The 27,417-nt window shown below is 59.1% G+C and overlaps 1 protein-coding gene across 7 annotated transcripts in view; it reads left to right on the forward strand.

Moving 5' to 3' along the window:
• The window catches only part of ATP2B4 (ATPase plasma membrane Ca2+ transporting 4), a 74,039-nt gene that overhangs the window by 15,070 nt on the left and 31,552 nt on the right, over positions 1-27,417 (forward strand). For 5 of the 7 annotated variants that reach the window (XM_064173417.1, XM_064173411.1, XM_064173413.1 and 2 more), the window contains exons 2-7: positions 10,614-11,065; positions 18,713-18,910; positions 21,759-22,016; positions 24,079-24,204; positions 24,327-24,452; positions 26,394-26,429. In XM_064173417.1, coding sequence (XP_064029487.1) covers positions 10,870-11,065; positions 18,713-18,910; positions 21,759-22,016; positions 24,079-24,204; positions 24,327-24,452; positions 26,394-26,429 — 940 coding nt within the window. In that variant the 5' untranslated portion in view covers positions 10,614-10,869. The remainder of the gene's footprint in view (positions 1-10,613; positions 11,066-18,712; positions 18,911-21,758; positions 22,017-24,078; positions 24,205-24,326; positions 24,453-26,393; positions 26,430-27,417) is intronic. The other 2 variants (XM_064173414.1, XM_064173416.1) reach the window with 1 other exon arrangement.

The following is a 27,417-nucleotide window of genomic DNA, read 5'->3' on the forward strand; positions in this document are numbered from 1 at the left end:
AGGAATCCCCTGTCCCTGTGTAATCCTGCTAAAAATACCAGGGCTGTACCCGTGTGTCCTGGCCCCTGGCTCTTTGCTTCTCCGGGTGGGGGGTGTTTTGCTTGTCAGACTCCTTTGTGCTCGGTAGGTTGGTTCTTGCCCGTTGTTTTTTTCCCTTGGCTTTAAGCTAGGCTGTTCCTCTGCTTCCTGAATGGATGGAGAAAGGTGGGAGTTTGGACTGCTGGGATCTCCTCCCTGCTCAGGGGCTGGCAGAGGGCTGATGCTGTGCTCAGGTGTGGTGCTGCCTCAGTTTCCCCGTCTAAGGTGGAGGGATGTGAGCCCTGCTGCCACTCAGGAGCAGCTGCAGCCAGTGCTCCTGGGCTGTCCCATCTGATGGGCATCCTCAGCAGCCCGTGGGGATGGCTGAACGCTCCAAGGCTGGGCTGGGCTGCAGGGAGCATCCCTGCCTCTTCCCTTGATTCCCTGAACTGGGCAGGGCTGCGGGTGAGCTGGGTCAGGCTGGGCTTTGCCTGAGCTCCCGCCAAAGTTGCAGTGTCTTCTGGCTATGCCTCTGGAACCACTCTGGAGCAGAGTGCTCAGGCTCTTGGCTCCCTCTGTCTCGTTTTCTACACGAGTCCTTGGTTTTCATCCTGCCCCCGTGGCCTCTCCCCCAGTTGCAGACAGCTGCTCCCAGCCACGCATCAGCACTTCTGCTCCGCAGGGACCTGCTGGGAGAGCCCCAGCAGCATCCATGTGCTGGGTGGGAGCCAGGGAAAGCTGTGCCTGGGGATGGGACTTCCATCTGCCCACCCCAGCAGGGTCAGTGGGTCTCATCTCCCTTCTGCAGCAGGGTGCCAAGACCGGCATGCATCCAGGCGTGCCGTGAACTGGGAGGATCCAGGTCAGGCTGGGTGCAGGGCTGGGATGTGACCATCGCTTTGCGTCCATCCTGGGAGTGGCCCAGGGCTCTGAGTGGTGCTGCAAGAGGAGTTTGAGACATGGGAGTCCCAAGCCTGATTTGCAGCCTGATTTCTGCCATCAAACCTTGCTCCTTGCTTTGGAAGTTGCCTAAGTCCCAAACCTCTTTCCCTGTGTTGCTCTGGGTTTGGGCAAACCCAGAACCAGGTCTGTGGTGGGGCTGAGGTGTGGGAGGAGAGGTCAGTCCTTTGGAGGCCGTGGTGGCAGCTGTCTGACCTGGCACCTCCCACCAGAGCAATGCAAAACAGGTTCAACTGGAGGGGAAGAAAAGAGCTGGAGCAAAGCATTGCCCAACGTGTGCCAGCTGATGCCTTGTTGCCTGGTGCTGGGTGCCTGTTGTGCTCCCAGGCTATTTCCTGGTACCAAGTGGGAAGGAGAAGGGGTGGATGGAGCCTTGTGCTGGGGTGCACACTCTGGTACCTTAGAGCTTTGCCATGCCAAGCTTGCTGGGCTCACCATATACCTCAGGGAGATGCCCAGTGCTGGCAAAAGGGTGGTAGGAAAGGATGCTGGATGCTGTGCTCCTCTAGAGCCTGAAGGCTTGAGGGCTGCAAGTATTTGCTGGTGCAGAAGGGGTTTGCTTTTGCCACACTCCTGCATTCCTCCCAGGGCTGTGCTACCTTGTAAAGCACAAAAGAATAATGAGAGGAGCTGGGGTGATTTAGTGCAGGCGCCGGCAGAGAAATACCAAGGCCTTAGATGGAAACATTCCCCTTGACAGCTCCCGTGGAGACTCCTGTCTTTCCTTCTCTTCTGGCCTTTTTTTTTCCCCTTCCCTCCCCCCACCCCCCCCTCCTTGAAATTCCTGAACTGCTGCTCGGGGAAGCCCCAGGGGGTGTGAGCAGATTCCTGCTCCAGCACCCACCCAGGCTCCAGCAGCTGCCTCAGTGGCAGGGCTTGGGCAGCAGGAGCTAAGGGCTACCCTGTGACCCTAATAGGCTGACAGCTGACCCTGGGCTGCCCTGACCCTTGGGCTGGCAGGCAGGTTTTGAGGAGCCACAAGTCATAGATCCAGGCTTGTTCCACCCCTCTGTGGTGTGCCAGGTGCTCTCCTGGGCAGCAGGAGCTAAGGGCTACCCTGTGACCCTAATAGGCTGACAGCTGGCCCTGGGCTGCCCTGACCCTTGGGCTGGCAGCAAGTTTTGAGGAGCCACAAGTCATGGATCCAGGCTTGTTCCACCCCTCTGTGGTGTGCCAGGTGCTCTCTTGCTTCCAACCTCTACCCTCCTTTTTTGCAATAGTTAATTGCTGCCCTGGGCATGCAGGGAAAGAAAAACCCAAACCCCAACCAAACCAACCCAACAGTTTCCATTCCCTTCGTTAACAGGAGGCAAATAATGAGCAAAGGCAGAGCTAAGGCAGCTGTAATTAGTGGGCTAAAGGCAGCCACTCAGGTTCTCTGTGGAGTGGCCTGTAAAGAGGTCCATTTGTGGAGAAGGTCACCTCTGCCTGCCTTCTGCTTCTGCTTTCCCCTTGGCTTTGGCTCCTGGAGTGTGGCTTTGGGCTGCCTTCTGTCCTCTTGGTTCCTCCAGCCTGGGCAGAGGCAGAAGAGGAGGATGATGTGGTGATAACCTTCCTCTTGGTTCCTTCAGCCTGGGCAGGAGCAGGAGGAGAAGGATGATGTGGTGATAACCTTCCTCTTGGTTCCTCCAGCTTGGGCAGGAGCAGGAGAAGGAGGATGATGTGGTGATAACCTTCCTCTTGGTTCCTCCAGCTTGGGCAGGTACAGAAGAGGAGGATGATGTGGTGATAACCTTCCTCTTGGTCCATCCAGCCTGGGCAGGGGCAGGAGGAGAAGGATGATGTGGTGATAACCTTCCTCTTGGTTCCTTCAGCTTGGGCAGGTACAGAAGAGGAGGATGATGTGGTGATATCCTTCCTCTTGGTTCCTTCAGCCTGGGCAGAGGTGGAGAAGGAGGATGATGTGGTGATATCCTCCCTCTTGGTCCCTCTAGCCTGGCCATGGGCAGGAGGATGGTGTGATGGAGGTGCTCAAAAGCTGTTTGGATGAGGAGCTGAAGGACATGGTTTAAGAGCTGTGTGCAGGGAGCTGTTGGGTTTGTGGTTGGCCTTGGTGATCTTGAGGTCTTTTCCAGCCAGGCCACTCTGTGATCCTGTGCTGCCTGCTGTAACCAGATGCTTTCTATCTGTGTCCCCTCTGGTGTCCCAGTCACAGCCTGGCTGCAGGGGACTTGGGGAACTTAGCGAGGCTGACAGGAGGATGCTGTGGGGGCTGCAAGATGAGAAGATGCTGCCTGTCCCAGGGGGCTGCTGGTGAGTTTAGTGTAGGAGGAGCCCACAGCACCTCCTGCTCCCAAAATGTGCACTGCAGTCGATGTTCCTGGGCTGCAGCATCAGCCCTCTGCTGTGAGCCATGAATCTGCAGTGTGACTCAGTTTCCCCTGGCACAGTGCTGCTGCTGCTAGGCTGTGCCCAGGCCCCAGCACTTCCTGGCTGTTTCGTTGGCTGCTTTGCTGCTGCAGTGGCTTGCAGGGGTGGGGGACACATGCATTAAGACCCCCCCCACACACACACTCCTGAAGTGTGAAGGTTGAGAGCTTCACAGGCTCATGGAATTGTTTTGATGGGAAAAGACCTCTAAGGTCAAGTCCAACACCACCATGGCCTCTAAATCCTGTCCCTAGGTGCCATGGGGCACACATCCTCCCTGTGGGGCTGGTGTCCTCCCCCCACTGGGGCTGTGTCCTCCCTCAGTGCAGTCATTGAGGTCTCCTCCATCCCAGCAGTTTGGCTCTTGCTTTTGCCTGTCCTCCTGCGCAGCAGCTGCCAGGTGGCTGTCGCTGGGGATTTCCCACTGGCGGGCAGTGGGGTGGCCCCACGGGGTGGGGGAGGGGGAAGATGCCACTGTCCCCTCCCCTGGGCCACCACCCAGCGTGCTGCGGTGGAAGGAAGCGGATGCAGGGGTGGGAGGAGGCATCGGCGCGGAGGTAATGTGCCATGGGTTGAGGGAGTTTGGTGTTGTGGGTGAGCAGGAGGTTACCTCTCGTGGGCAGCTGCCCGTGGGCCATGCAGGAGGCAACCCAGGGGAGCTCCAGCCTGGGGTGAAGTTTGGTCTTGGCATGCAGGGACCCAGGGAAGGAGCAGTGAGAGGTGGGCACAGGCTTTGGTCTTGGCATGCAGGGGCCCAGGGAAGGAGCAGTGTGAGGTGGGCACAGCTTTGGTCTTGGCACGCAGGTACCCAGGGAAGGAGCAGTAAGAGGTGGGCACAGGCTTTGGTCTTGGCATGCAGGGACCCAGGGAAGGAGCAGTGAGAGGTGGGCACAGGCTTTGGTCTTGGCACACAGGGACCCAGGGAAGGAGCAGTGAGAGGTGGGCACAGGCTTTGGTCTTGGCATGCAGGGGCCCAGGGAAGGAGCAGTGAGAGGTGGGCACAGGCTTTGGTCTTGGCACACAGGGACCCGAGGAAGGAGCAGTGAGAGGTGGGCACAGGCTTTGGTCTTGGCATGCAGGGGCCCAGGGAAGGAGCAGTGTGAGGTGGGCACAGCTTTGGTCTTGGCACGCAGGTACCCAGGGAAGGAGCAGTAAGAGGTGGGCACAGGCTTTGGTCTTGGCATGCAGGGACCCAGGGAAGGAGCAGTGAGAGGTGGGCACAGGCTTTGGTCTTGGCACACAGGGACCCGAGGAAGGAGCAGTGAGAGGTGGGCACAGGCTTTGGTCTTGGCATGCAGGGACCCAGGGAAGGAGCAGTGAGAGGTGGGCACAGGCTTTGGTCATGGCACACAGGGACCCAGGGAAGGAGCAGTGAGAGGTGGGCACTGGTGTTAGTGGCAGAAGAGAGGCAAATCCTGCTTGCTTGCTGGCACTGGGTGCTGTGAGTGCAGCTTGTGCCTTGAGTGGGCTGCCTGGGCTGTTTCAGACGGGCCTTGGCCCCTCCACCCTTCCCAGCTCATGGCATGACCTTGGCATTGGGGTGGAGGGTTCAGGTTGCCACACTATGCCCTCTGCTCTGATCCTGCACCTCCTCCCCTCTCTGCAAGCAGGCACTGGGAAGGGAACTGCTGGCTCCTGAGGGTGAAAATCCTGAGGTCCAGCCCTGGAGCATGCATTTGGCCCCCATGAGTCACAATCTCAGCTCCTTCCCCCTCTCTCTCTCTGGAATTGGTGATAACGCCCTGGGGTCCCCTCTGGGTGTCCTCCCCGGGGGCATCCCAGCTGCCTGGCACAGGAGGGGTTAAGCGAGCAGGGAAGGCTTTGCCATGGGTGTTGCTAAGAGGAGGGCAGCCTGCACTGTGCACTCTGCCATCTGCACGCTGCGATTTGGGGGGAGTGTGTGTGTGTGGGGGGGGGGTCCCAGCCCCAGGGGTGCCTCAGCCCCTCCGTGCTCCCTGGGCAGCTGTGGGGGCTCTGCTGCGCCGCAGAGTGGGAGGTGGAGGACTCGGAGGGAGTTGCTGCAGCTCAGAATCCACCAAGCAGTGGTCGTGGCCATAGCCTGGGGTCTGTGTCTTGCTCTGCCTTGTCCTGGCCATGTCAGCTTCATCTTGGCCATGCCCCTGCCATGGGAGATGGACACAAGGCAGTGAGCTGAACCCTCCCCACGTCTACCCAGAGCAGTGCCTGCCTAAGGCTCTCCTGGGCAGGGTGTGTGGTGCCAATGTCCTGGTACAGCCCACATCTCCATGTGGCTTTACTCCCGTTGCAAGGGGCTGCCCAGCAGGGTCCCTTCCCCTCCTGAAACGTCCCCCCCCGAGCCCCAGCAGCTCTGAACACCTCTCTTGGAGATTTGCTTGGCAGGTGTGGGCATTCCAGCAGCTTTTTGGTTCCTTCTCCTCTTAAAGCATCACTTCCACGTGGGACCACAGCTGCCAGGAGTGGATGCTGAGTAGTGTGTGTATGTTGGGGGGGGGGGGTCTGTGCAGTGGGAAGGAGAGCTGGAGGAGCTGCAAAGTCTCTCCCAGGGTACTTCTGGGGTGAGCAGACAGTGGAAGGTGCTTCAGGCTGGGTTTTCTCCTTGGGAGCTCTGTGTCTGTCTGCAGAGTCTTGTCTGTCCTCTGCTCAAGGGCTCAGTGCAGCCTCCACTGGAGATGGAGCTCAGCTTTTTCACTTCCAAAGAGAAATATCTTAAACCCAGGCCAGAAAGGGTGAGTTGGAGGTTTGGGATGTTTTTTTTGCCTCCCCACTTGGCAACATAAAGCAGCATCCCTGGCAGCTTTACATTGAGTTTGCCATGGCAACCTCCAGCAGCTGAGTTGTTTCCAACACCCCAGCAATGAAGTGGGAGAGGAGTTGAACCCCAACTGGTGCTGCCTTGAGGGGCAGGACAGCCCCTGAGTGAGGGGCAATGTGTGGAGCTGGGACCTGGGTGGCCTCTGTCCCAGTGCAGCTGGGCAGGGACTCGGGCAAGGTGATCCCAACGCTCAGTGGGCCTGATCCTGCCTGGCTGAGCTGCCTTGATGGGGTTTGTGGCTCTGGGCAGGAGAGCTGGTGACTGGTGGTGGTGTTCCTTGGGATGGTGCTTTCTGCCCTGGGATGGTGGCAGATCCTCCAGGCTGGAGCCTGTGGGGGGGAGCTGAGCTGGGGTGTGGGCTTCCCCCACCTTCACAGCTCCAAAACCCCCACCTGAGCTTGGTCCAGGCTTGCTCCATCTCTGGGTGCTGGACAGGCTGATGCTCAGCCTGATCTGACCTGAGTGTGCCAAGCTGCCTGGGGAGGCTTCATGCTCTTGCCCAGTGAGCCAGCAATAAGCATTCAGGCAGCAACCACAGGCTGGCATGTGCCAGGCTGTTGATGCCAGGGGCTGTGCTGCCGGCGTCGCGGCGAGGCCACCGATGGCTTGGCTGAAGGCATCCCCCGGGACGTGTCTAGCTGAGTGTGTTGCTGCTGTGCCCCTCTCAGCAGCCCACTTTTCCTCTCAGCTTGAAAGCCAGCAGGTGCCCTTCCTCATGCCAGGCAGAGGCTGCTCTGGGGTCGGCCCAGGAGTGCTGTCCCCAGCCGGGGCAGAGGTGCCAGCCGGGGCAGAGGTGCCAGCCAGGGCAGAGGTGCCAGCCGGGACAGAGGTGCCAGCCGGGACAGAGGTGCCAGCCGGGACAGAGGTGCCAGCCGGGACAGAGGTGCCAGCCGGGACAGAGGTGCCAGCCACCCGTTTATTATTCTGGGCAGGTTTGTCTGCAGCACCACATCGGCTCCTCTGCTCCTCACCAGCCTCTCCCTCCTTCCTGGAGCATGCAGACTCCTTCCCCTAGCTCCCAGCCCAGCCCGGGGGGTGTGAAGCTCCACATCCTGCACTGCCTCCACCCCCCAGGCTGCCCCTTGGCTGCAGCTTGCCTCGTCCTCCTCGGGATGCTCGCTGGGAGGTGATGCAGCAGCCTGGGGGGGATCTGTGCAGCCCCATTCCCACGCAGGGTAGGACAATTGGGCTTCTTCTCAGGCTCTCTTGCCTGGTGTGCCAAGGGAACCCTCAGGGAGCAATTCCTCCTCTCCAGTGCCTGGGGGCCCTGAAAATGAATTACTCGAGTTAGGGATGTCTGCTGAATGCTGCTGGAGGCATTAGGAGCTCGTTGGAGTTGTTAGGGATGGATCCTTCCCAGCCTGGTCAAGGAGGAGAGGGAGCCAGTTCTGTGCCAGCAGGATGGGCCAGGAATGGAGCTCTGACTCCCAAACTGGGGCTGGAGGAGGAGGATGCTGAAAGCAGACAGCAAGAGCTTATTCCCTGCCATAATTCCTCCTTGACCAGCAGAGTGAATTCCTGGGGCCGGCAGTGCTGGAGGGAAGGAGTCCTGTGGCTGGGCACGAGCTGGTGATGATCTGAGCCACATGGGTTCCTTCAGGCATAATTAGGGACTAGGTGGTTACAGTACTAATTAACTGTCTCTCGCTTAACCTCTGAGCTCTCCTCAGAAGCTGTTAGCTGCTGTGGAAGAGGGAAGGAAAATTCAGTCTGCTGAAGTGGGGGGAATTATTCTGAGTGGGTTTTTTTTTCCTCCCTCTTGATCAGCAGGAGCCTGGTTAATTGGAGCTGCCATCTCCTGCCTCCTGCTGCCAGCAGCCTTCCTGCCTCTAAATGATAGATCAGCTTGGTGAGGAGCTACGAAGTGACCAGGCTGGGCAATGCCAACCATGGGGGTGCTCTGCTCCATGGAACCCCAGCAGTGCTCTGCCCCAGAGTTTTGGGTGCTCCAGGAGCAGCAGTGCTGGGGTGGAGGGAAGCACAGCCCTGTGCTCCCTGTGCCCTTGCTGTCTGCAGTTGGTGGACAGGTCCCTCCCGTGGCAGTGGCATCGGTGGTGTCCCTGAGGTTCAGTTGGTGCCTGTTGCCTCTTGATAACACCAAGAGCCTCCCTGGGTGTTAGTGGTGGGGAAGGGAGCTGCTTGCAGGGGCCAGGCCCTGGGCTGGGTGTGCAAGGAGGGGTTTGCTGGTAGGGGATCTTGCTGCCTTGGGGATTGCAAAGCTGAGGTAAGCAGGGCTGGGATCGAGGTGGTGCTGAGACAGCTCTGTAATGGTCTGGTGCCCATCTGCTGGATTTGTGAGGGCTGGCACATCCCTTGTGCTCCTGGGAAGCAGCTGATGGGCATTTTGCCTCCTTCCTCACCTTCTTATCTGGCTGCTTGGCTTCTCTGGCCTCTTGCTCTGCTACCTCTGGACCTCTGTCTCAGTGCTGATGCTGCCTTAATGGCCACCATTCTCCTTTTTTCAATCACTTCTACCTCTCTAGGCTTTATTTTCTCTCTATAAGGAGCCTCTCTTGCAGGCTCTTCACCTCTAGAGCTGGAGAGGTCTCTGAGAGCATTGCTGCTGGCATCTGAGCTTGAGAGAAAGCTCTTTGGTCCATGCTGCTCCCTCTGTGTCCCTTCCTATCCCTGGTGCCCATCTCAGCCTGGAATGCCGGTGGGGGACCCCAGACCCCAAGCCCCTGGAGCAGGGAGGGAGCTGCAGGATGCTTGTGGTCTCTGCATGGTTGAAGTAGGTTTTTGGGGCTCATTTGCCCTTGCTGGCAGCAGTTTGGGGCTGTGAGAGCCAAGGCTGAGAGCCTGCAAACTGCCTTCCAGGGGATGGTGAGAGCTGGAAAGCAGAACACAGAGGTGAAGAACTGCTCTGAAAGGGTCCTTCATGTAAAAGCCTCATTGGGGCCTTCACTCTGAGAAGGACATTGAGAGGCTGGAGCGTGCCCAGAGAAGGGCAATGAAGCTGGGGAAGGGTCTGGAGAAAAAAGCTGGGGAGGAGGAGCTGGGGGTGTGCAGCCTGGAGAAGAGGAGGCTGAGGGGAGACCTTCTGGCTCTCTACAACTCCTTGGAAGGAGGCTGGAGTGAGGGGGTGCTGGGTGGTTCTCCCTAGTAAGAGGGCATAGGATGAGAGGAAATGGCCTCAGGAGGTTTAGGTTGGAGAACAGGAACAATTTCTTGGCTGCCAGAGTGGTCAGGGATGGGCAGAGGCTGCCCAGGGAGGTGGTGGAGTTCCCATCCCTGGAGGTGTTCATGAACTGTGTGGCCATGGCACTTGGGGCCATGGTTTAGTGGCCATGGTGGTGTTGGGTTGCTGCTTGGACTGGATGAGCTTAGAGGCCTTTTCCAGCTGAAAGACTTCTGTGATGCTAGAGAAAGATGCAGGTTTTGGTAGCTTCTCTGCTTCCTTCTGAGTCCCTTCTGTGCTTAAAAGCCTGCTGGGTGCTGTGAGCTGCTCTCCATCAGTGCTGCCTTGCTGGGATGCTTCTCCTTAGCTGTTGGCAGCGTGGGGAGCCTGGGCCAGCAGCCTGTGGTGGAGGAAGCAGCTGTTTTCCACTGCTGAGATATATTTTTCAACTCTAAATGAATGGGAGCATTGCTCTGGGCTGGGCAGCTGGAGGCTGAGTGAAGAACCACCTGGGAGCCCTTCCTGCCCTGCCCCTGCACGCTGCCGGAGTCGCTGCCGCTGGTGTTCCCTGCTCTGGGTCCATGCTCAGCCTGGTTGAGCTCCTTCCTCAGTCACCTTCTGCTTATCAACAGGCTACAAGAGCTGGGGCTGGTCGGTCTGGAGGAGACAGAAGGCTCCAGGGAGACCTTGGAGCAGCTTTTCAGTACCCAAAGGGAGCTACAAGAAAGCCAGGGAGGAACTTTGATAAGGGCTTGTAGGGATAAGGTGAGGGGGAATGGGTTGAAGCTGGAAGAGAGGAGGCTGAGGCTGGAGATGAGGAAGAAATTGTTGAGAGTGAGGGTGGTGAGACACTGGCAGAGGTTGAGGGTGGTGAGACACTGGCAGAGGTTGAGGGTGGTGAGACACTGGCACAGGTTGAGGGTGGTGAGAGACTGGCACAGGTTGCCCAGGGAGGTTGTGGAGCACAGAAGCACCCAATGTGATCTTCGATCACATTGGGTGCTTCTGTGCTCCACAACCTCCCTGAAGGTGCTCTTAAGCCAGGTTGGATGAGACCTTGAGCACCCTGTGCTTGCTAGGAGGTGTCCCTGCCCATGGCAGGAGCTTGGAACTGGAAAGCTCTTTAAGATCCCTTCCAACCCAACCCATTCCACGAGTCCACTCACCAGGCTGTTACCTCCAAACCGGTTCTCTTTCTGGCGAGGCTCCCAACCTTTTTCTGGCTAACCATTCCTACTGCTTGCCCAACCTATTTTTTTTTTGTGTGTGGCTAACCATTTCTGCACCTCCATCCACGAGCAGGTCTCCTCATGCCAGCTCTTTTTTTTTTGTTTCCCATTCTTGTTTTTGCAGCTCCAGTTGCTGTGGTATCCAGGGAGCCCTCCTCCTTCTGCGGGAGATGCACGCTGGTCGTTGCTAAGGTCGCCTCCGCGGTAACATGCACATCCTGTTTACACCTTCATCCGGAGAAGTTGGGCTCGGTTAGAGGCACCACTTCACCCGGGCAGCCCCCCAGGGAAGGGGTCACACCGAGCATCCCCTCACCGGAGCCTTCGAGGAAGGCGCTGCAAGAGCCTCCGGCTGCCGGCGGCGCCGCTGAGCCGGCAGGATGACGAACAACGTGGCCGACCACCACCCTGCCAACTCGGTTGCTGAAGGCAACCATGAAGGGGACTTTGGGTGCTCCATGGTGGAGCTCAGGAACCTGATGGAGCTGAGGAGCGCCGAGGCGGTCTCCCGGCTCAATGACTCCTACGGCGGCGTGCAGAGCGTCTGCAAGAGGTTGAAGACATCACCGGTGGAAGGTGAGTGGCTCGGCCCTGGCGGAGGGAGTCCCTGCTTGGCTGCGGAAGGGGTTGGGCTGGAGGAGCTTTGGAGGTCTATTGCAAGCCAGAGTGTTCTGTGATCCTGTGGTCTGCAAGGTGGTGGCTTTGGAGGTCTTTTCCAAGCCAAAGCATTCTGTGATCCTGTGATCTGCAAGGTGGTGGCTTTGGAGGTCTTCTCCAAGCCAGAGTGTTCTGTGGTCTGCAAGGTGGTGCCTCTAGATTGGAGCTGGTGGTGGCTTTGGAGGTCTCTTCCAAGCCAAAGCATTCTGTGATCCTATGGTCTGCAAGGTGGTGGCTTTGGAGGTCTTCTCCAAGCCAGAGTGTTCTGTGGTCTGCAAGGTGGTGCCTCTAGATTGGAGCTGGTGGTGGCTTTGGAGGTCTTTTCCAAGCCAAAGCATTCTGTGATCCTATGGTCTGCAAGGTGGTGGCTTTGGAGGTCTTCTCCAAGCCAGAGTCTTCTGTGGTCTGCAAGGTGGTGCCTCTAGATTGAAACTGGTGGTGGCTTTGGAGGGCTCCTCTAAGCCAAAGCATTTTGTGATCCTGTGGTCTGCAAGGTGGTGGCTTTGGAGGTCTTTTCCAAGCCAAAGCATTCTGTGATCCTGTGGTCTGCAAGGTGGTGGCTTTGGAGGTCTTTTCCAAGCCAAAGCATTCTGTGATCCTGTGGTCTGCAAGGTGGTGCCTCTGGATTGGAGCTGGTGGTGGCTCTGGTGAGTGTCTTGTAGCTGGTCCCACTCCAGCTGTGCATCTGTCGTGAGCCTTGTGGGAGCTGCCTGCCTGCCCCTCCATAAAGAGATGGCTTGGGGAAGAGGAGGAGGAGAGAGAGAGTCAACGTCTTAAGAGTAGTTCCTCCAAGGTGTAGCCTGCATCCCGTGGGATGTGGGCAGGGTGAGGAGCTGGATGTGGCATCAGAGTGGCACACTGTGGTGGTGGTGGGGATCCTTTCCAGCTGTGTCATCCTCCCTGCTGGTCAGCACCAGCTTGTCCCCTGTTTAATGATTTACCTGCTCGCAGCAGGCCTGTGAGGGGTGCAGGTGGAGGAGGGTGTAAAGGTTGGAGAGTGCTGGGGAGGTGGCCAAGCTACCTGGAGCTCCTTTCTCGGGTGTTAGCATCTCAACCAAGTGACAGGCAGCCTGTCCCCGAAGGGCATCACAGCTGAGAGGGGCTGCATGCAGCTCTGCCCTGGATCTGTTGGACACCCACCCTGGCTGGGTGCTTCTGAGCATCGTGAGCTTGAGCAGTGGCTGTGATGCTTGCCTTGATGAGGGCCAGGTCACTTCAGTGAGGCTTTGGTGGAAGGATGTCACTGCTCCTCAGGGGCTGGGCTGGCTTTTTGGGGTTCCCCCCCCCCTCCTTGTGGGTGAGTGGTGTGGGCTGATGGTTTAGAGTGAGCCTGGGTGCCTTGGTGTGGTGATGACCTTGGCGTTAAAGGGGGTACAGTGAGGTGGGAGGTCCCTGCTGAAGGCTTACCTGGCAGGATGCAGCCCCGTGGGGGCTGCCTGGGGTGGGGGCCGTGGCCGTGGGCGGGCTGCGGAGCCTGCTGGGTCATTGTCAGTGCCGGGAGCTGGGGCTTAGCTCTTTTCCCAGCTGGGAGCGGCAGCGGGAAGGGGAGACAATCTCGGGATGTCATTAGAAGGGGGGGGAGAGTCCCGGTGGAAATACCAAGTCCAGGTCACAAAACAATGTCGTTTGACCCTGCCAAAGTGGGAGCGAGCTCCTTGGGGGGTGGGAGGAGAAGGGGGGTGGAAAGTGAACCCGAAGGGTTCTTGCTGAAGGCAGGGGGGGAAGGAGCTGCCCCTTCCATCCCGGGCACTGGTTGGTGCTGTAGCTTCTTCCCGCAGCGTATCCCTGCCTCGTCCTCTTGGGATGGAGGTGAGCTTTGCTGCCTGTCCTGAGCTCGGTTCTGCTGAGCCCAGAGAGCCCCCCCGAAAAACACCAGTATTTTCTTACAAGCTGGAGCCTTTAGGAAGAGTGAAACCCCTGTGGCACCTCTGATCCCATCGGAGCCAGGGCACTTGGCTCCTGCTGTGCCAGCTTGAGGGAGATGCTGACAGGTTGGGGAGCTGCAGGCTGGAAGCATCTCCTCTACTTTGGTGTGTCCTCAAGCCTGCAATCCCATCATAAGCTGGCACAGCTTGGCCAAAGTCTGGGACCTTCTCTGGACCCGTGGACACCACAGTGTGTGTGGGCAGTGGGTGCTTGCCCAGCTCTAGGTTGCAGTAGGTTTGTGCCCATCCCTCTGCTTATTACCACAGTGGGCAGGGGACCACTTGGCTCTGTCCTCTTTCTGGTGTCACCAACGGAGACTGCAGGGCACAGCAGCATACATCAGCCTGTTGCAGGCAGCACCTGGAGCAGATTGGTTCTGTCTGGGTGCATTTTGCTCCTACCCCTTGGTGCTGCCACCTCTCCCCTGGGTCGAGCCTGGCATTGCCTTCACAGGGCAGATGCTGACCATGGTCCCCCTCAGGGGCTGCTTGTCCCTGAAGGGCAGCTGGGTGGCTTGGCATGGTGGTGATCCCAGCACCTCAAGGCTGTGGGGTCCCGAGGTGGTTGATCTCCACACACAGCAAAGGTCCTCACCAGTGCCAAGGTGGGGATCTGCTGGGACCTCCTGCTCTGGCTCTTGCCCTGGAAGGTGTCATTGGACCCCAGATCTGCTGGGCTTCTCCCAGAGGAGTTTGGGGGTGAGGTGAGCTGCTGCTGGGTGCTGACTTTCCACCTCCTCCATCAATCCTGTGGCTGAGCTGGGTCGGGCAGGGTGAGGAGGGGAGCAGGGCGGTGGTGGAGGAGCTGGGATGAGTCACCCATTAGAGCGTCTCCCTGCCTGGTGTCCCTCGGGTGACAGTGTCAGCAAACACTGCCCTGACTCACCTCCTGCTGCAGTGGCTGTGAGGAGCCTGCTCTGGGGGCTCTTTGCCTGAAGGTTTTGACACCCCACCCCACCCCCCCCAACCCAGGAGCAGCTTTGCCCCTTCCCCCACTCCCCAGGAGCAGCTTTCCCAGCCTGCAGTCCCTCCCCCTCACCAAGGACTGGTGACAGTGGAGTGCTTGCTTCTGCTGTCACTTGGGGCCTCCCCCCAGACTCTCTACCCCCCCCCCCCCCCCACTAACACTCCCTGCAGCAGCCAGGAGGGATTTGCTGGCAGCCCAGAGCCCCAGGAGGCTCCTGGGGTGCTGTGCCCACAGGTACCCTGGGCATGTGCCCGCAGCTTCTCTTTGCAACCTCCCCTGCTGGGGGTCACGGCAGAGAACAGGAAACCTTCCCCTTCCCCTTTCCTCTCACCCAGAGAGGGTCGGGAGGCAGCTCTGGGGTCACGTTCATGGACGGGACACGGATTTTGGAAGACCCACATGTGCCAAACCCCCGCCCCACGTCCCCTGGCAGCATCCTGCATCCCCACGCGAGAGCGTGTCGCGTGTGCCTGGCACATGCTGTGCCAGCCTGCCCCTCCGTGCCACCCTGAGTCCAGCCGAGGCGCTTTAAGCCATTTTTTCCATCCTCTGGGCGGGGAATTGGGGCTGGGAGATCCCAGGATCCTGCTGCCTCGTCACAGCTGGGTGGGGACACCCGAGCTGCTCTGCCAACCTGCCCCCCCTGCCAGCCCTGCCTGGGGTGGGGTCGCAGCGGAAAGCCTTGGGGAACGGGATTCATCCTGCTGCTTCTCCCACGGAGCTGGCGGGGAGGTGTCCCACGAGGGGCAGAGCTTGGTCCCCTCAAGAGGGCATCGCTGCCAGGCTGCTCCAGGCACCGGGATGTGGCCAGGGCTGGGTGTTGGTGCTGCCTGCCCGATGCATCTCGGGAGCTGGCAGCAGCCCCAAAGGCTGTCTTAAGGTGGAGAAGAGAGGTGCTGAGCCCGGGGGGGGGGGCCCCACACCCCAGCAGCTTTAGCATGGCTTTAATTGGGGGGGTGGGGGTGGGGAGGGTACCAGGGGTGGCCGTGGGGACAATGCTCAGCTCCTGTCCCGGGCTGGGAAGGCTGCCAAGAAAGAGCTCTTTTGGGCGTTCTGCCTCCCCCCACCCCCGTTGGGGTTATCTTCCCCCCCCCCCTTTTTTTTTTCCTTTCTTTACCCTCCTGTGGTTTTTTTTTACCTCTTCCTCCTCCTATTTTCTCTTTTTTCCTCCTCTTCTCCTGAACTTTTTCCTCCCTTTTGTTTCGGCCCTTTCAGTTCTTCCCTTTTCCTCCCTCTTTTTCCTGCCTTGGTTTTCTCTCTCTGCCCCTCCCCCCCCCCCCCCCTTTTTCTCCTCTCTCTGCCCCCCCCCCCTTTTTCTCCTCTCTCTGCCCCCCCCCCCTTTTTCTCCTCTCTCTGCCCCCCCCTCCCTTTTTCTCCTCTCTCTGCCCCCCCCTCCCTTTTTCTCCTCTCTCTGCCCCCCCCTCCCTTTTTCTCCTCTCTCTGCCCCCCCCTCCCTTTTTCTCCTCTCTCTGCCCCCCCCTCCCTTTTTCTCCCCTCTCTGCCCCCCCTCCTATTTTCTCCCCTCTCTGCCCCCCCTCCCTTTTTCTCCCCTCTCTGCCCCCCCTCCCTTTTTCTCCCCTCTCTGCCCCCCCCCTCTTTTTCTCCCCTCTCTGCCCCCCCCCTCTTTTTCTCCCCTCTCTGCCCCCCCCCTCTTTTTCTCCCCTCTCTGCCCCCCCCCTCTTTTTCTCCCCTCTCTGCCCCCCCCTCTTTTTCTCCTCTCTCTGCTCCCCCCCCCCTTTGCTCTCCCCCTTTTTCTCTCTCCTTTTCCCCCTCCTGCCCTCCCCCCCCCCGCAGGCGGCAGCAGCCCCTCAGTGCTGTCCACATCCCCTCCTGCCTCCCTCCCTTTCCCTCCCACCCCACAGTTCCCGCAGGACCAGCTCCGGTTCTGCTCCTCCACCACTTCCCCGCAGGAGCTCTGTTCGGCTGCGCTGCCCCCTCCGAGGCTTTACGCCCGTGGGGACCACACGGGGCTCGGACACCCTTCCGCAGCGCTGGAGGGGGCTGCCGGTGCCTGCCGGTGCCTGGAGTGGGCTGCCGGTGCCTGCCGGTGCCTGGAGTGGGCTGCCGGTGCCTGGAGGGGGCTGCCGGTGCCTGCCGGTGCCTGGAGTGGGCTGCCGGTGCCTGCCGGTGCCTGGAGGGGGCTGCCGGTGCCTGGAGGGGGCTGCCGATGCCTGGAGGGGGCTGCCGGTGCCTGCCGGTGCCTGGAGTGGGCTGCCGGTGCCTGGAGTGGGCTGCCGGTGCCTGCCGGTGCCTGGAGGGGGCTGCCGGTGCCTGGAGGGGGCTGCCGATGCCTGGAGGGGGCTGCCGGTGCCTGCCGGTGCCTGGAGTGGGCTGCCGGTGCCTGCCGGTGCCTGGAGGGGGCTGCCGGTGCCTGGAGGGGGCTGCCGGTGCCTGGAGGGGGCTGCCGGTGCCTGGAGGGGGCTGCCGGTGCCTGGAGTGGGCTGCCGGTGCCTGCCGGTGCCTGGAGGGGGCTGCCGGTGCCTGGAGGGGGCTGCCGGTGCCTGGAGGGGGCTGCCGGTGCCTGGAGGGGGCTGCCGGTGCCTGGAGGGGGCTGCCGGTGCCTGGAGGGGGCTGCCGGTGCCTGCCGGTGCCTGGAGTGGGCTGCCGGTGCCTGGAGTGGGCTGCCGGTGCCTGCCGGTGCCTGGAGTGGGCTGCCGGTGCCTGCCGGTGCCTGGAGTGGGCTGCCGGTGCCTGGAGTGGGCTGCCGGTGCCTGGAGTGGGCTGCCGGTGCCTGGAGTGGGCTGCCGGTGCCTGGGAGGCTGCCGGTGCCGGGAGCTGGCAGGAGCAGAGGGATCAGGTGGCTCCGACAGCTCGGAGCGCTGCTGCCGGTGCCAGACTCAGGGCTAATTTGATGCAGCATGTAAACAAGCTGCCCGGTGCCAACTGGCATTAACTGGCACTCTGGGCGCACGGCGAGGCTGCAGCGCTGGGCAGAGTTGGCTCGGTGGGTTTTGTGGCTGGGGGGAGGCGGGGGGTTGGAAAGGACCTCTGGATGGAGATCGTTGAGTTCAAGCTCCCTGCCAAAGCAGGGTCAGCCAGGAGTGTGTCCAGAAGGATGGGAGGATGTTAGGGGTTGGAAGGGACCCAAAGAGATCGAGTCCAACCCCCCTGCCACAGCAGGACCACACAGTCCAGCTCAGGGCACACAGGAACACATCCAGACTGGCCTGGAAAGGCTCCACACAAGGAGACTCCACAACCTCTCTGGGCAGCCTGTGCCAGGGCTCTGGGAGCCTTCCAGGCAAGAAGTTGCCTCTTGTGCTGAGCTGCAACCTCCTGTGCTGCAGCTTCCATCCACTGCTGCTTGTCCTGTGCCTGGGGGCAGTGAGCAGAGCCTGTCCCCCCCTCCTGACCCCCAGCCCTCAGAGTTAGAAACATTTAGTCCCCTCTGAGTCTTCTCTTCTCCAGACTAAGCAGCCTCAGGGCCCTCAGCCTCTCCTCACCAGGCAGTGCTCCAGTCCCCTCATCATCCTCATAGCCCTCCCTTGGACACTCTCCAGCAGTTCCTGTCCCTCTTCAACTGGGGAGCCCAAAACTGAAGGCAGTGCTCAAGATGAGGTCTTAGCAGGTCTGCTGGACACACTCTGCTTAATGCCTCCCTTGGCCACAAGGGCACATTGCTGTGCCGTGGACAAGTTGTGAAGGTCTCCAGAGCAAGGGGACTCAACAACCTCTCTGGGTAGCCTACTCCAGGGCTCTGCCACCCTCACACCAAAGAAGCTTTTCCTCATGCTGAGGTAGAGCTGGCAGCCAGGAGGTGCTGTATCTGCTGCCCCTCATCCCAGGGCACCACTGTAAAGTGGTAGGTTTGCCCTGGCATGCATGTCCTGCCCTACCACTTGCACGTCTGCTGCCCCATGGGTCCTGCACCTGGGGAGGCACAATAAACTCCACCAGTACAGGCTGGGAGCAGCCCTGTGGAGAGGGACCTGGGGGTGCTGGTGGCTAACCCATGGCACAGCAATGTGCCCTTGTGGCCAAGAAGGCCAATGGGATCCTGGGGTGTATTAGGAGTGTGCCCAGCAGATCAAGGGAGGTTCTCCTCCTGCTCTGCTCTGCACTGCTGAGACCTCATCTTGAATGCTGTGTTCAGTTTTGGGCTCCCCAGTTGAAGAGGGACAGGGATGTGTTGGAGAGGGTCCAGTGGAGGGATATGAGGATGATGAGGGGACTGGAGGGCCCTGGGGCTGCTTAGTCTGGAGAGAAGAAGACTGAGAGGGGATTTGATCAATAAGTATCTGAGGGCTGCCAGGAGGGGGGACAGGCTCTGCTCACTGCTCCCTGGGATAGGACAAGCAGCAGTGGATGGAAGCTGCAACACAGGAGATGTCTGCTCAGCACAAGAGGGAACTTCTTGGCTGGAAGGCTCCCAGAGCCCTGGCACAGGCTGCCCAGAGAGGTTGTGGAGTCTCCTTGTGTGGAGCCTTTCCAGGCCTGTCTGGATGTGTTTTGTGTGCCCTGAGCTGGATTGTGTGGTCCTGCTGTGGCAGGGGGGTTGGACTGGATGAGCTCTTTGGGTCCCTTCCAATCCTTAACATCTCTGATCCTATGATGAGTGTCAGGAGCAAAGTTCTGCCATGCTGTGCAAGCAGAGAGCTGATCCTGGTGGAGGTCTGGTGGTGGGGGTAGGTTAGTGATGAAGTTTGTCCTCATCTTCATCTCTCTCTTCTGCAGGCCTGTCTGGGAACCCAACTGACCTGGAGAAGAGGCGACAGGTCTTTGGGCAGAACTTCATCCCTCCCAAAAAGTCCAAGACGTTCCTGCAGCTGGTGTGGGAAGCACTGCAGGATGTCACTCTGATCATCTTGGAAATAGCAGCCATAATCTCCTTGGGCCTGTCCTTCTACCACCCCCCAGGGGGTGACAATGAATGTGAGTCCCTTCTGCTGTGCTGAGTGAAGTGCCTGATGTAGGAGCCTCCTGTGCTGCCAGACCTGTGGCAGGAGGGGTTTGAGATAGATGATGTCTGGGTAAGGGTCACCCTGTGGGTCATAGAATGGTTTAGGTTGGAAGGGAGCTCAAAGCACAGCCAGGTCCAATCTACCTGCCATAGGCAGGGACACCTCCCACTAGAACAGGTTGCTGAAGGACTCATCCAGCCTGGTCCTGAACACCTCCAGGGAGGTTGTGGAGCACAGAAGCACCCAATGTGATCTTTGATCACATTGGGTGCTTCTGTGCTCCACATCCTCCCTGGGCAACCTGTGCCAGTGTCTCACCACCCTCAACCTGTGCCAGTCTCTCACCACCCTCACTATGAAGAGCTTCTCCCTAACATTCAGTTCCCCAGGGATCAGTGCTGGGCTCTGTCCTGTTCAGTATCTTTATTGATGATCTGGAGTAGGGGATTGAGTCCAGCATCAGGATGTTTGCTGATGACGCCAAGCTAGGAGCAGCTGTGGAGCTGTTGGAGGGTAGCAGAGCCCTGCAGAGGGACCTGGCCAGGCTGCATGGGTGGGCAGAGGCCAAGGGGATGAGATTGAAGTGGGCCAAGTTCAGGGTTCTGCACTTTGGCCACAACAACCCCAAGCAGCACTACAGGCTGGGGACAGTGTGGCTGAGAACAGGCAGGCAGAGAGGGAGCTGGGGGTGCTGGCAGAGAGGAGCTGCAGAGAAGGCAGCAGTGCCCAGGTGGGCAGCAGAGCCAATGGCATCCTGGGCTGGCTCAGGAGCAGTGTGGGCAGCAGGACAAGGGAGGTTCTTGTGCCCCTGTGCTCAGCACTGCTCAGGCCACCCCTGCAGTGCTGTGTCCAGTTCTGGGCTCCTCCATTGCAGAGAGCTGTTGAGGGGCTGGAAGGTGTTTGGAGAAGGGCAGCAAGGCTGGGGAGGGGCCTGGAGCACAGCCCTGTGAGGAGAGGCTGAGGGAGCTGGGGGGGTGCAGCCTGCAGCAGAAGAGGCTCAGGGCAGAGCTCATTGCTGCCTGCAGCTGCCTGCAGGGAGGCTGTAGCCAGGTGGGGTTGGGCTCTGCTGCCAGGCAGCCAGCAACAGAACAAGAGGACACAGGCTCAAGTTGTGCCAGGGCAGGTCTAGGCTGGGTGTTAGGAGGAAGTTGCTGGCAGAGAGAGTGATTGGCACTGGAATGGGCTGCCCAGGGAGGTGGTGGAGTGGCTGTGGCTGGAGGTGTTGCAGCCAAGCCTGGCTGGGGCACTTAGTGCCATGGTGTGGTTGGTTGGGCAGGGCTGGGTGCTAGGTTGGGCTGGCTGAGCTTGGAGCTCTCTTCCAACCTGCCTGATTCTGTGATTCCCTTCTGCCAGTTGAAACCCATTCCTCCCTGTCCTGTCGTTACCAGACCTTGCCTATAGTCTCTCCCCAACCCTCCTGTAACCCACTTCAGATCCTTGAAGGCTACTCCAAGATCTCCTGGAAGCCTTTTCCAGGCTGCAGAGCCCCAAATCTCTCAGCTTGTCCTCATAGTACCTCCAATGTGCTGCAGATAGAGTTGGGGGTTACCTCTGCTCACCCTTTAGCTGGTGGCTTCTTGCCCTCCTTGGGGTCCTTGGCATGGGCCCCTCCAGGGACTTGCACTGCTGGATGTGTCTGAGTGCAGCTGGCACTGTGGTGTGCTCCTTGTGCTCAAAGATTGATGCCTCTGGTGGCTTCCTAAGGATCCATGGGTTGTCTCTTTTGAGGTAGGCATGGGGGGACAAAGCTGCTCTGTCCCCCAGGCAGGAACTGACAACCTACTTGTGGCTGAGTGACAAATTTGGGTGAGTTTCCCCTCCCCAGCCCTGGATCTCTGCATGGTTGGAGTCGTCCAGCAGGGGCAGAGATCTGGAGTCGAGTAGGGAGTTGGTGACTCACTGGAGGGTCACAGAGCAGCAGGAGGGCTTGGGTGCTGTGACTGGAAATAGAAGCCACTTGTGCCAGCTCTGCCCAACCTCTGCCAAAAGTGAAAAGTGAAGGAAAAAAAATACGAGGGAGGGAAAAAAAAAAAAAAAAACAAAAGAATCCAAAACCTAACTCCAAATGCTGCCAGGGATGTAAAAAGCATCTCCTGAGAGCAGAGGATAGACTTGGACCAGCCTGGGGTAAGGGAGGGAGGAGAAAAAGCATCTCCTGAGAGCAGAGGATAGACTTGGACCAGCTTGGGGTAGGGGAGGGAGGAGAAAAAGCATCTCCTGAGAGCAGAGGATAGACTTGGACCAGCTTGAGGTAAGGGAGGGAGGAGAAAAAACATCTCCTGAGAGCAGAGGATAGACTTGGACCAACTTGGGGTAGGGGAGGGAGGAGAAAAAGCATCTCCTGAGAGCAGAGGATAGACTTGGACCAGCTCAGGGTAGGGGAGGGAGGAGAATAGAGAGCAGAGGATAGACTTGGACCAGCTCAGGGTAGGGGAGGGAGGAGAATAGAGAGCAGAGGGTAGACTTGGACCAGCTCAGGGTAGGGGAGGGAGGAGAAAAAGCATCTCCTGAGAGCAGAGGATAGACTTGGACCAGCTTGAGGTAAGGGAGGGAGGAGAAAAAGCATCTCCTGAGAGCAGAGGATAGACTTGGACCAGCTTGAGGTAAGGGAGGGAGGAGAAAAAGCATCTCCTGAGAGCAGAGGATAGACTTGGACCAGCTTGGGGTAGGGGAGGGAGGAGAAAAAGCATCTCCTGAGAGCTGAGGATAGACTTGGACCAGCTCAGGCTGAGGGAGGGAGGAGAAACTGTCTTGCAGGTTGTTCTGTGCACTCTCTGGGGTGTCTCCTTGTACCAATGGGTCTCCTCCTCCTCCTGCAGTGTGTGGCCAGTCCACGGGTGGCGTGGAGGACGAGGGTGAGTCGCAGGCTGGCTGGATCGAGGGGGCAGCTATCCTCTTCTCGGTGATCATCGTGGTGCTGGTGACAGCCTTCAACGACTGGAGCAAGGAGAAGCAGTTCCGGGGGCTGCAGAGCCGCATCGAGCAGGAGCAGAAGTTCACTGTCATCCGCAAGGGGCAGGTGATCCAGATCCCCGTGGCCGAGATCGTGGTGGGAGACATCGCCCAGATCAAGTACGGTGAGTGGGGCTGCTGCTGCCCCCTGGGCTCTGTCCCCTCCACTGGACCTTGTTGCTTCCTCCTCTCTGCTTTGCCAGCCCCTTTTGCCTTGAGGGGAGGTGCTGGCTTCTCAAAGAGCTCCTCCTCGTCAAAGCTGCTCTGCTTTGAGAGCTCAAGTGGCCAAGAAATCCAACAGCATCCAGGCCTGGGTCAGCAAATGTGGCCAGCAGGACCCCAGGGCAGGGCTTGGAGGACTGGATGAGGCTGTGGGCAGCCTGATCTAGGGTAGGGTGGGCATGGCAGGGGGGTTGGAACTTGGATGATCCTTGGGGTCCTTTCCAACCCTGACTGGTTCTATGATTGTCCTCCTCACCTCAGCGCTGGTGAGGCCACACCATGAGGACTGGGTTGAGCTTGGGCCCCTTGCTCCAAGAAGACTGGGGAGCAGCCAGGAAGAAAGAGGCCTGGGGGTACTGGTAGAGAGGAGCTGCAGAGGAGGCAACAGTGTGCCCAGGTGGGCAGCAGAGCCAATGGCATCCTGGGCTGGCTCAGGAGCAGTGTGGGCAGCAGGACAAGGGAGGTTCTTCTGCCCCTGGGCTCAGCACTGCTCAGGCCACACCTTGAATACTGTGTCCAGTTCTGGGCTCCTCCATTGCAGAGAGCTGTTGAGGTGCTGGAAGGTGTTTGGAGAAGGGCAGCAAGGCTGGGGAGGGGCCTGGAGCACAGCCCTGTGAGGAGAGGCTGAGGGAGCTGGGGGGGTGCAGCCTGCAGCAGAGGAGGCTCAGGGCAGAGCTCATTGCTGCCTGCAGCTGCCTGCAGGGAGGCTGTAGCCAGGTGGGGTTGGGCTCTGCTGCCAGGCAACCAGCAACAGAAGAAGGGGACACAGCCTCAAGCTGTGCCAGGGCAGGTTGAGGCTGGATGTTGTTAGGAAGTTGTTGTCAGAGAGAGTGATTGGCACTGGAATGGGCTGCCCAGGGAGGTGGTGGAGTGGCTGTGGCTGGAGGTGTTGCAGCCAAGCCTGGCTGGGGCACTTAGTGCCATGGTGTGGTTGGTTGGGCAGGGCTGGGTGCTAGGTTGGGCTGGCTGAGCTTGGAGCTCTCTTCCAACCTGCCTGATTCTATGGCATGGAGGGGCTGGAGTGTGTCCAGAGAAGATTCTGGAGCACAGAGCTGGTGAGGAGCAGCTGAGGGACCTTGGGGGTGTTTAGTTTGGAGTAGAGGGGGCAAAGGGGAGACCTCATTGCTTTCTACAGCTCCCTGAAGGGTGGTTGGAGCCAGGTAGGGATTGGTCACTTCTCCTAAGGAGTAAGTGACAGGATCAGAGGAAATGGCCTCAGGTTGGCCTGGGGGAGGTTTAGGTTGGACATCAGAAGAAACTTCTTCCTTGAAAGGTTTCCAGAGGCTCCCAGGGAGGTGGCTGAATCCTCATCCCTGGAGGTGTCTCAGAGCCTCAGAGATGTGGTGCTGAGGGCCACTGGTTAGCCCCAGCCTTGGTAGAGTAAGAGAATGCTTGGACTGGAGGATCTGAAAGGGCTTTGCCAACCAAAACAATTCGTGGTTCTGTGACTTTCTAGTGTGTGGTGGCCAGGAGTGATGTCCCTGGTGGTGACTATAGTGAAGGGCTGTAGCCCTTGGGCCAATCCAGGTCCTGCTGCTTGATTACCAGGGGGCTGCCATCAGGAAGCAGATTGGTCCAACGTGGTGTTTGTTTTCACACTGGGCTCCTTCCTCCCTCAGCAGGTGGCTGGTGGCATCATGGGATGGTTTGGGTCTATTTTCTGTGCTAGCAGGAGGCTTTGGGGAGGATGTGGAGCTGACTCAGGAGAAGCAGATGGATGAAGCACTGTCTGGTGGAGTAAAAGCCCTCCCAACAAATGCTTTCAGACGTCAAGAGAAGCTTTAGGAGCTGTTGGATGTCATCTGTCTCCTCACACCTTTGCTTCTCTTCCCTCTAGATTTGGGCTGAGGCTGAGTTTTGAGTCCTTTTGGCTGGCACACGAAGCCTTCTCCTGGGGTGTGCTGGGCAGGGGTGAGCTGTGACTGCCTAGGCTGGAGCTAATGCCCCTCTTTGCTCCTCTCCTAGGTGACCTCTTGCCAGCAGATGGGATCCTGATCCAGGGCAATGACCTGAAGATAGATGAGAGCTCACTGACTGGGGAGTCCGACCAGGTCAAGAAGTCACTGGACAAAGACCCCATGCTGCTGTCGGGTGAGCCCCTGCTGGCTGCAAGGCTGAGCTGCAGAGATGGTTGCTCCTGGATCCTGGTGGTGCAGAGGAGATGGGAACTGTGTGGGGGCTCTTCTCTGACTGTGGCCTTCTTTCTGTGCCAGGTACCCACGTGATGGAGGGCTCTGGCAGGATGGTGGTGACTGCTGTGGGTATCAACTCCCAGACTGGAATCATCTTCACTCTCTTGGGTGCAGGAGAAGGAGATGAGGAGAAGAAGGTGAAGAAAGGTGAGGAGATCCTCTGACCCTGCTTCTTCCTACCTTCTGCCTTTCTCCCTTTTCTGGGAAGCATCCACTGGTGTGCCACAAACTATGCCCACATCTGTGCCCCACGGTTAGTGCCCTTGATCCAGGCAGGTATGATGAGCTCTCGAGGTGGCCAGGTTGAGGGCTCCCTTCCTGCAGCCCCTTCACCTGCAGCATGGAGATGATGCTGCCTGAGGACAGTCCCCCATGCACCCATACCTCTGCTTGTGGACATGGCTCCAACTCTCTCTTCTCCAGCCTGCTCCAACCTGCAGTTGCAGGGGAGGGGAGTCAAGGATCAGAGGAAAAAGGCAGTGGGTAGCGATGCCCCACGGTGCTCCTTGCCCACCCTGTGGTGGGAAGGTGAGTCCTGGTTGTCCACAGGATGTTCATAGCTCGTGCAGAACCTTGAAGACTTTGCTGAAGATCTCTGCTGGCATCCCCTGAGCATCCTGGGGAAGGAGGCAAGGCACAGAGGATGGCAGGAGGGAGAGGAGGGTTTGTGTGCCGGTGGTGAAGGGCAGGAGAGCAGCTGGGCAGGCTGAGGTGTTCCTGGTCGTGCTGGGACTCAAAAGCTTTCTTGCTGCTTGTTTCTGTGCTCTGTGCCAGCTCTGGTACCAGCTGTAAAGCCAGGCTTGGGAAGCTCCTGCTCTCCTCCATGTCCCCATGGCTCTGGTCTCGCTGGGAGCAGCCAGGAGGAGCTGGCAGGAGGGAGCTGCTGGTTGGTGTCGCTGGCTGTGCCAGGGAGCCCTTTGCAGGAGGTGGTGCCAGGTGGGGAGAGGCTTGCTGGGTCTCTCCTGGCAGCAGTTTTGGCTTTGGGCTGCCTGTGTGCTGGGTTTCTCCAGCTCTGCTCACCCAGGGGGTTCAGTGGCTGTGGAGCTCTCAGGATTTGAGGTGCCAGCTGGGAGGTGGGAGTATGGGAGGAGAGGTGGGAACAGCACTGCTGTGGGAGCTGAGCTGCAGCTCACCAGGCACTGTGCTCCATGTCTTCTCAGCTCTGTCACTCAGCCCCACAGCAAACCAAGCTCTGAGCCTTGCAGCCCTCAGCTTGGGAGCAGAGTAGGGCAGGAGGCTTCAAGGTGGTGCTGAGGGATGATGGAGAATCATAAAATCGTTTTGGCTGGAAGAGCTCTTTAGGATCACTGAGTCCAACCCTCAAGCCACCACTAAACCATGGCCCTCAGCACCACACCTCCACAGCTTTGAAACCCCCCTGGGGTGGGCACTCCACCACTGCCCTGGGCAGCCTGGGGCAGGGCTTGACAACCCTTTGGGGGAAGAAATTATTCCTCCTGTCCAACCTGAATCTCCCCTGCTACAACTAGAGGCCATTTCCTCCTGTTCCATGGCTTCTTCCTTGGGTGAAGAGCCCAACCCCCACCTGGCTCCAACCTCCTTTGTAGTGTAGAAACCCTTTAGCACTCGAGGCTGGTTCGGACTGCAGCTCCTCGTGTTGTAGAGGCACGTTGGGGCCCCCCATGTGCAGCCTGTGTTCACCTCGGACATGGGGAGGGGCAGAGCCCCCAACTCTTGCCGTGGTTGAGGACCCTGGGTGGATCTGCTGGCACCCCATGGGCAGCAGAAGGTAGGGGCACCAACGCTTGGCATGTGCTGCATGGAGGTCAAGCTCCGCTCCGTGGTTTCATGTCTCAGAAGCTCTGAGACGCCACTGGAAGCCCTGCCGGGGCTTGCAGTGGGCGCTTGGCAGCTGGGGAAGCCTGAAGCCTTAGGGCCAGGGGAAGCCAGGCAGCTCTGGAGCCTCCTCAGCGCTGTGCCAGCTGCGGACCGAGGCGCTGGCAGTGGCAGGAGGGCGCCAGCAGGGCGCTGGGATGCTGCCGGAGCCGAGCGTGGCCCCTCGGAGCAGGGCTGCTGAAGGAGGCGGCTCCAGGTGCTCAGCCCTGCACCCTTTCTCTCTTTGAACAGGTAAAAAAGGTGGAGCCCCCGAAAATCGCAACAAAGGTAACCTTTGAACCTCCATCCTTTGAACCAGCACCACACTAACTACTGAGCATTCCTCCTTCCTTCCTTTCTTCCTTCCTTCTTTCCTTCCTCCCTCTCAGTCTGTGCTCTTTGCTGCTCCGCCGGGACTCTCGCCTCGTTGTCCTGGGAGAGGATGCAACGGTCCCCTGGCTGCTGGCCCTGCCCTGGCCTTGGGCTGCAGAGCTGGGATGGGGCTGGGCAGTGTTCCTCGTGGACCTATGTGCAGCAAAAACCTTTCTGCAGGCATGGAGGGAGCTCCTGCAGAGGCCTGGGCTGTGGGCAGAGGGTCCCTTACTTGGGGCAAGCTTAGAATCATTACAGTTGGCCAAGCCAACTGTTGGCAAAGCCCTCCAGGGGCTTCCAGTCCAACCAGTGCCCCAGCCCCACTGTGGCCACTAAACCATGTCCCCAAGAGCCATGGCCACAGGTTCCTTGAACACCTACAGGGATGGTGACTCCCTCATCTCCCTGGGCAGCCTGTGCCAAGGCCTCACCACTCTGCCTGGAAAGGATTTTTCCTAATATCCAACCTAAACCAAGCCCTGGCTCAACTTGAGGCTTTTTCTTCTCATCCTAACCTTCAGGTTGACCTTTCCTCTGCCATCAGCCACAGCCATAACCTGGTGGCTCTGCAGCACTCGGTGTGCCTGCCAGGAGCAGCAGCCCCTTGATAGGGCTTGCCTTTGGGCATGGCTGGGGGAGAGATCTGAGCCTGCGTGGTTGAGGGAGAGATCTGAGCCTTCTCCTGCTGATCCCAGGACAAAACCTCCCCTAGGGCCTGGCCAAGGTGATGGTTGCAGCCTCTCCTCCCATGGCCTCGACTCCGTGAGCGTCTTCTCGCCAGTGTTTCTCACAGTGTTCTTTGCAGGCTGTGGAGGAAGCCCATTTCTGCACCTCTCTCTCCACCTCCTTCTCTCTTTTCTCTTTCTCTCTCCTCTTTCTCTCTTCCTCTCAGCAGTTTGAGTTT

Source organism: Pogoniulus pusillus, chromosome 39, assembly GCF_015220805.1.
Source record: "Pogoniulus pusillus isolate bPogPus1 chromosome 39, bPogPus1.pri, whole genome shotgun sequence".
In the NCBI taxonomy this organism is placed as follows: Eukaryota; Metazoa; Chordata; class Aves; order Piciformes; family Lybiidae; genus Pogoniulus; species Pogoniulus pusillus.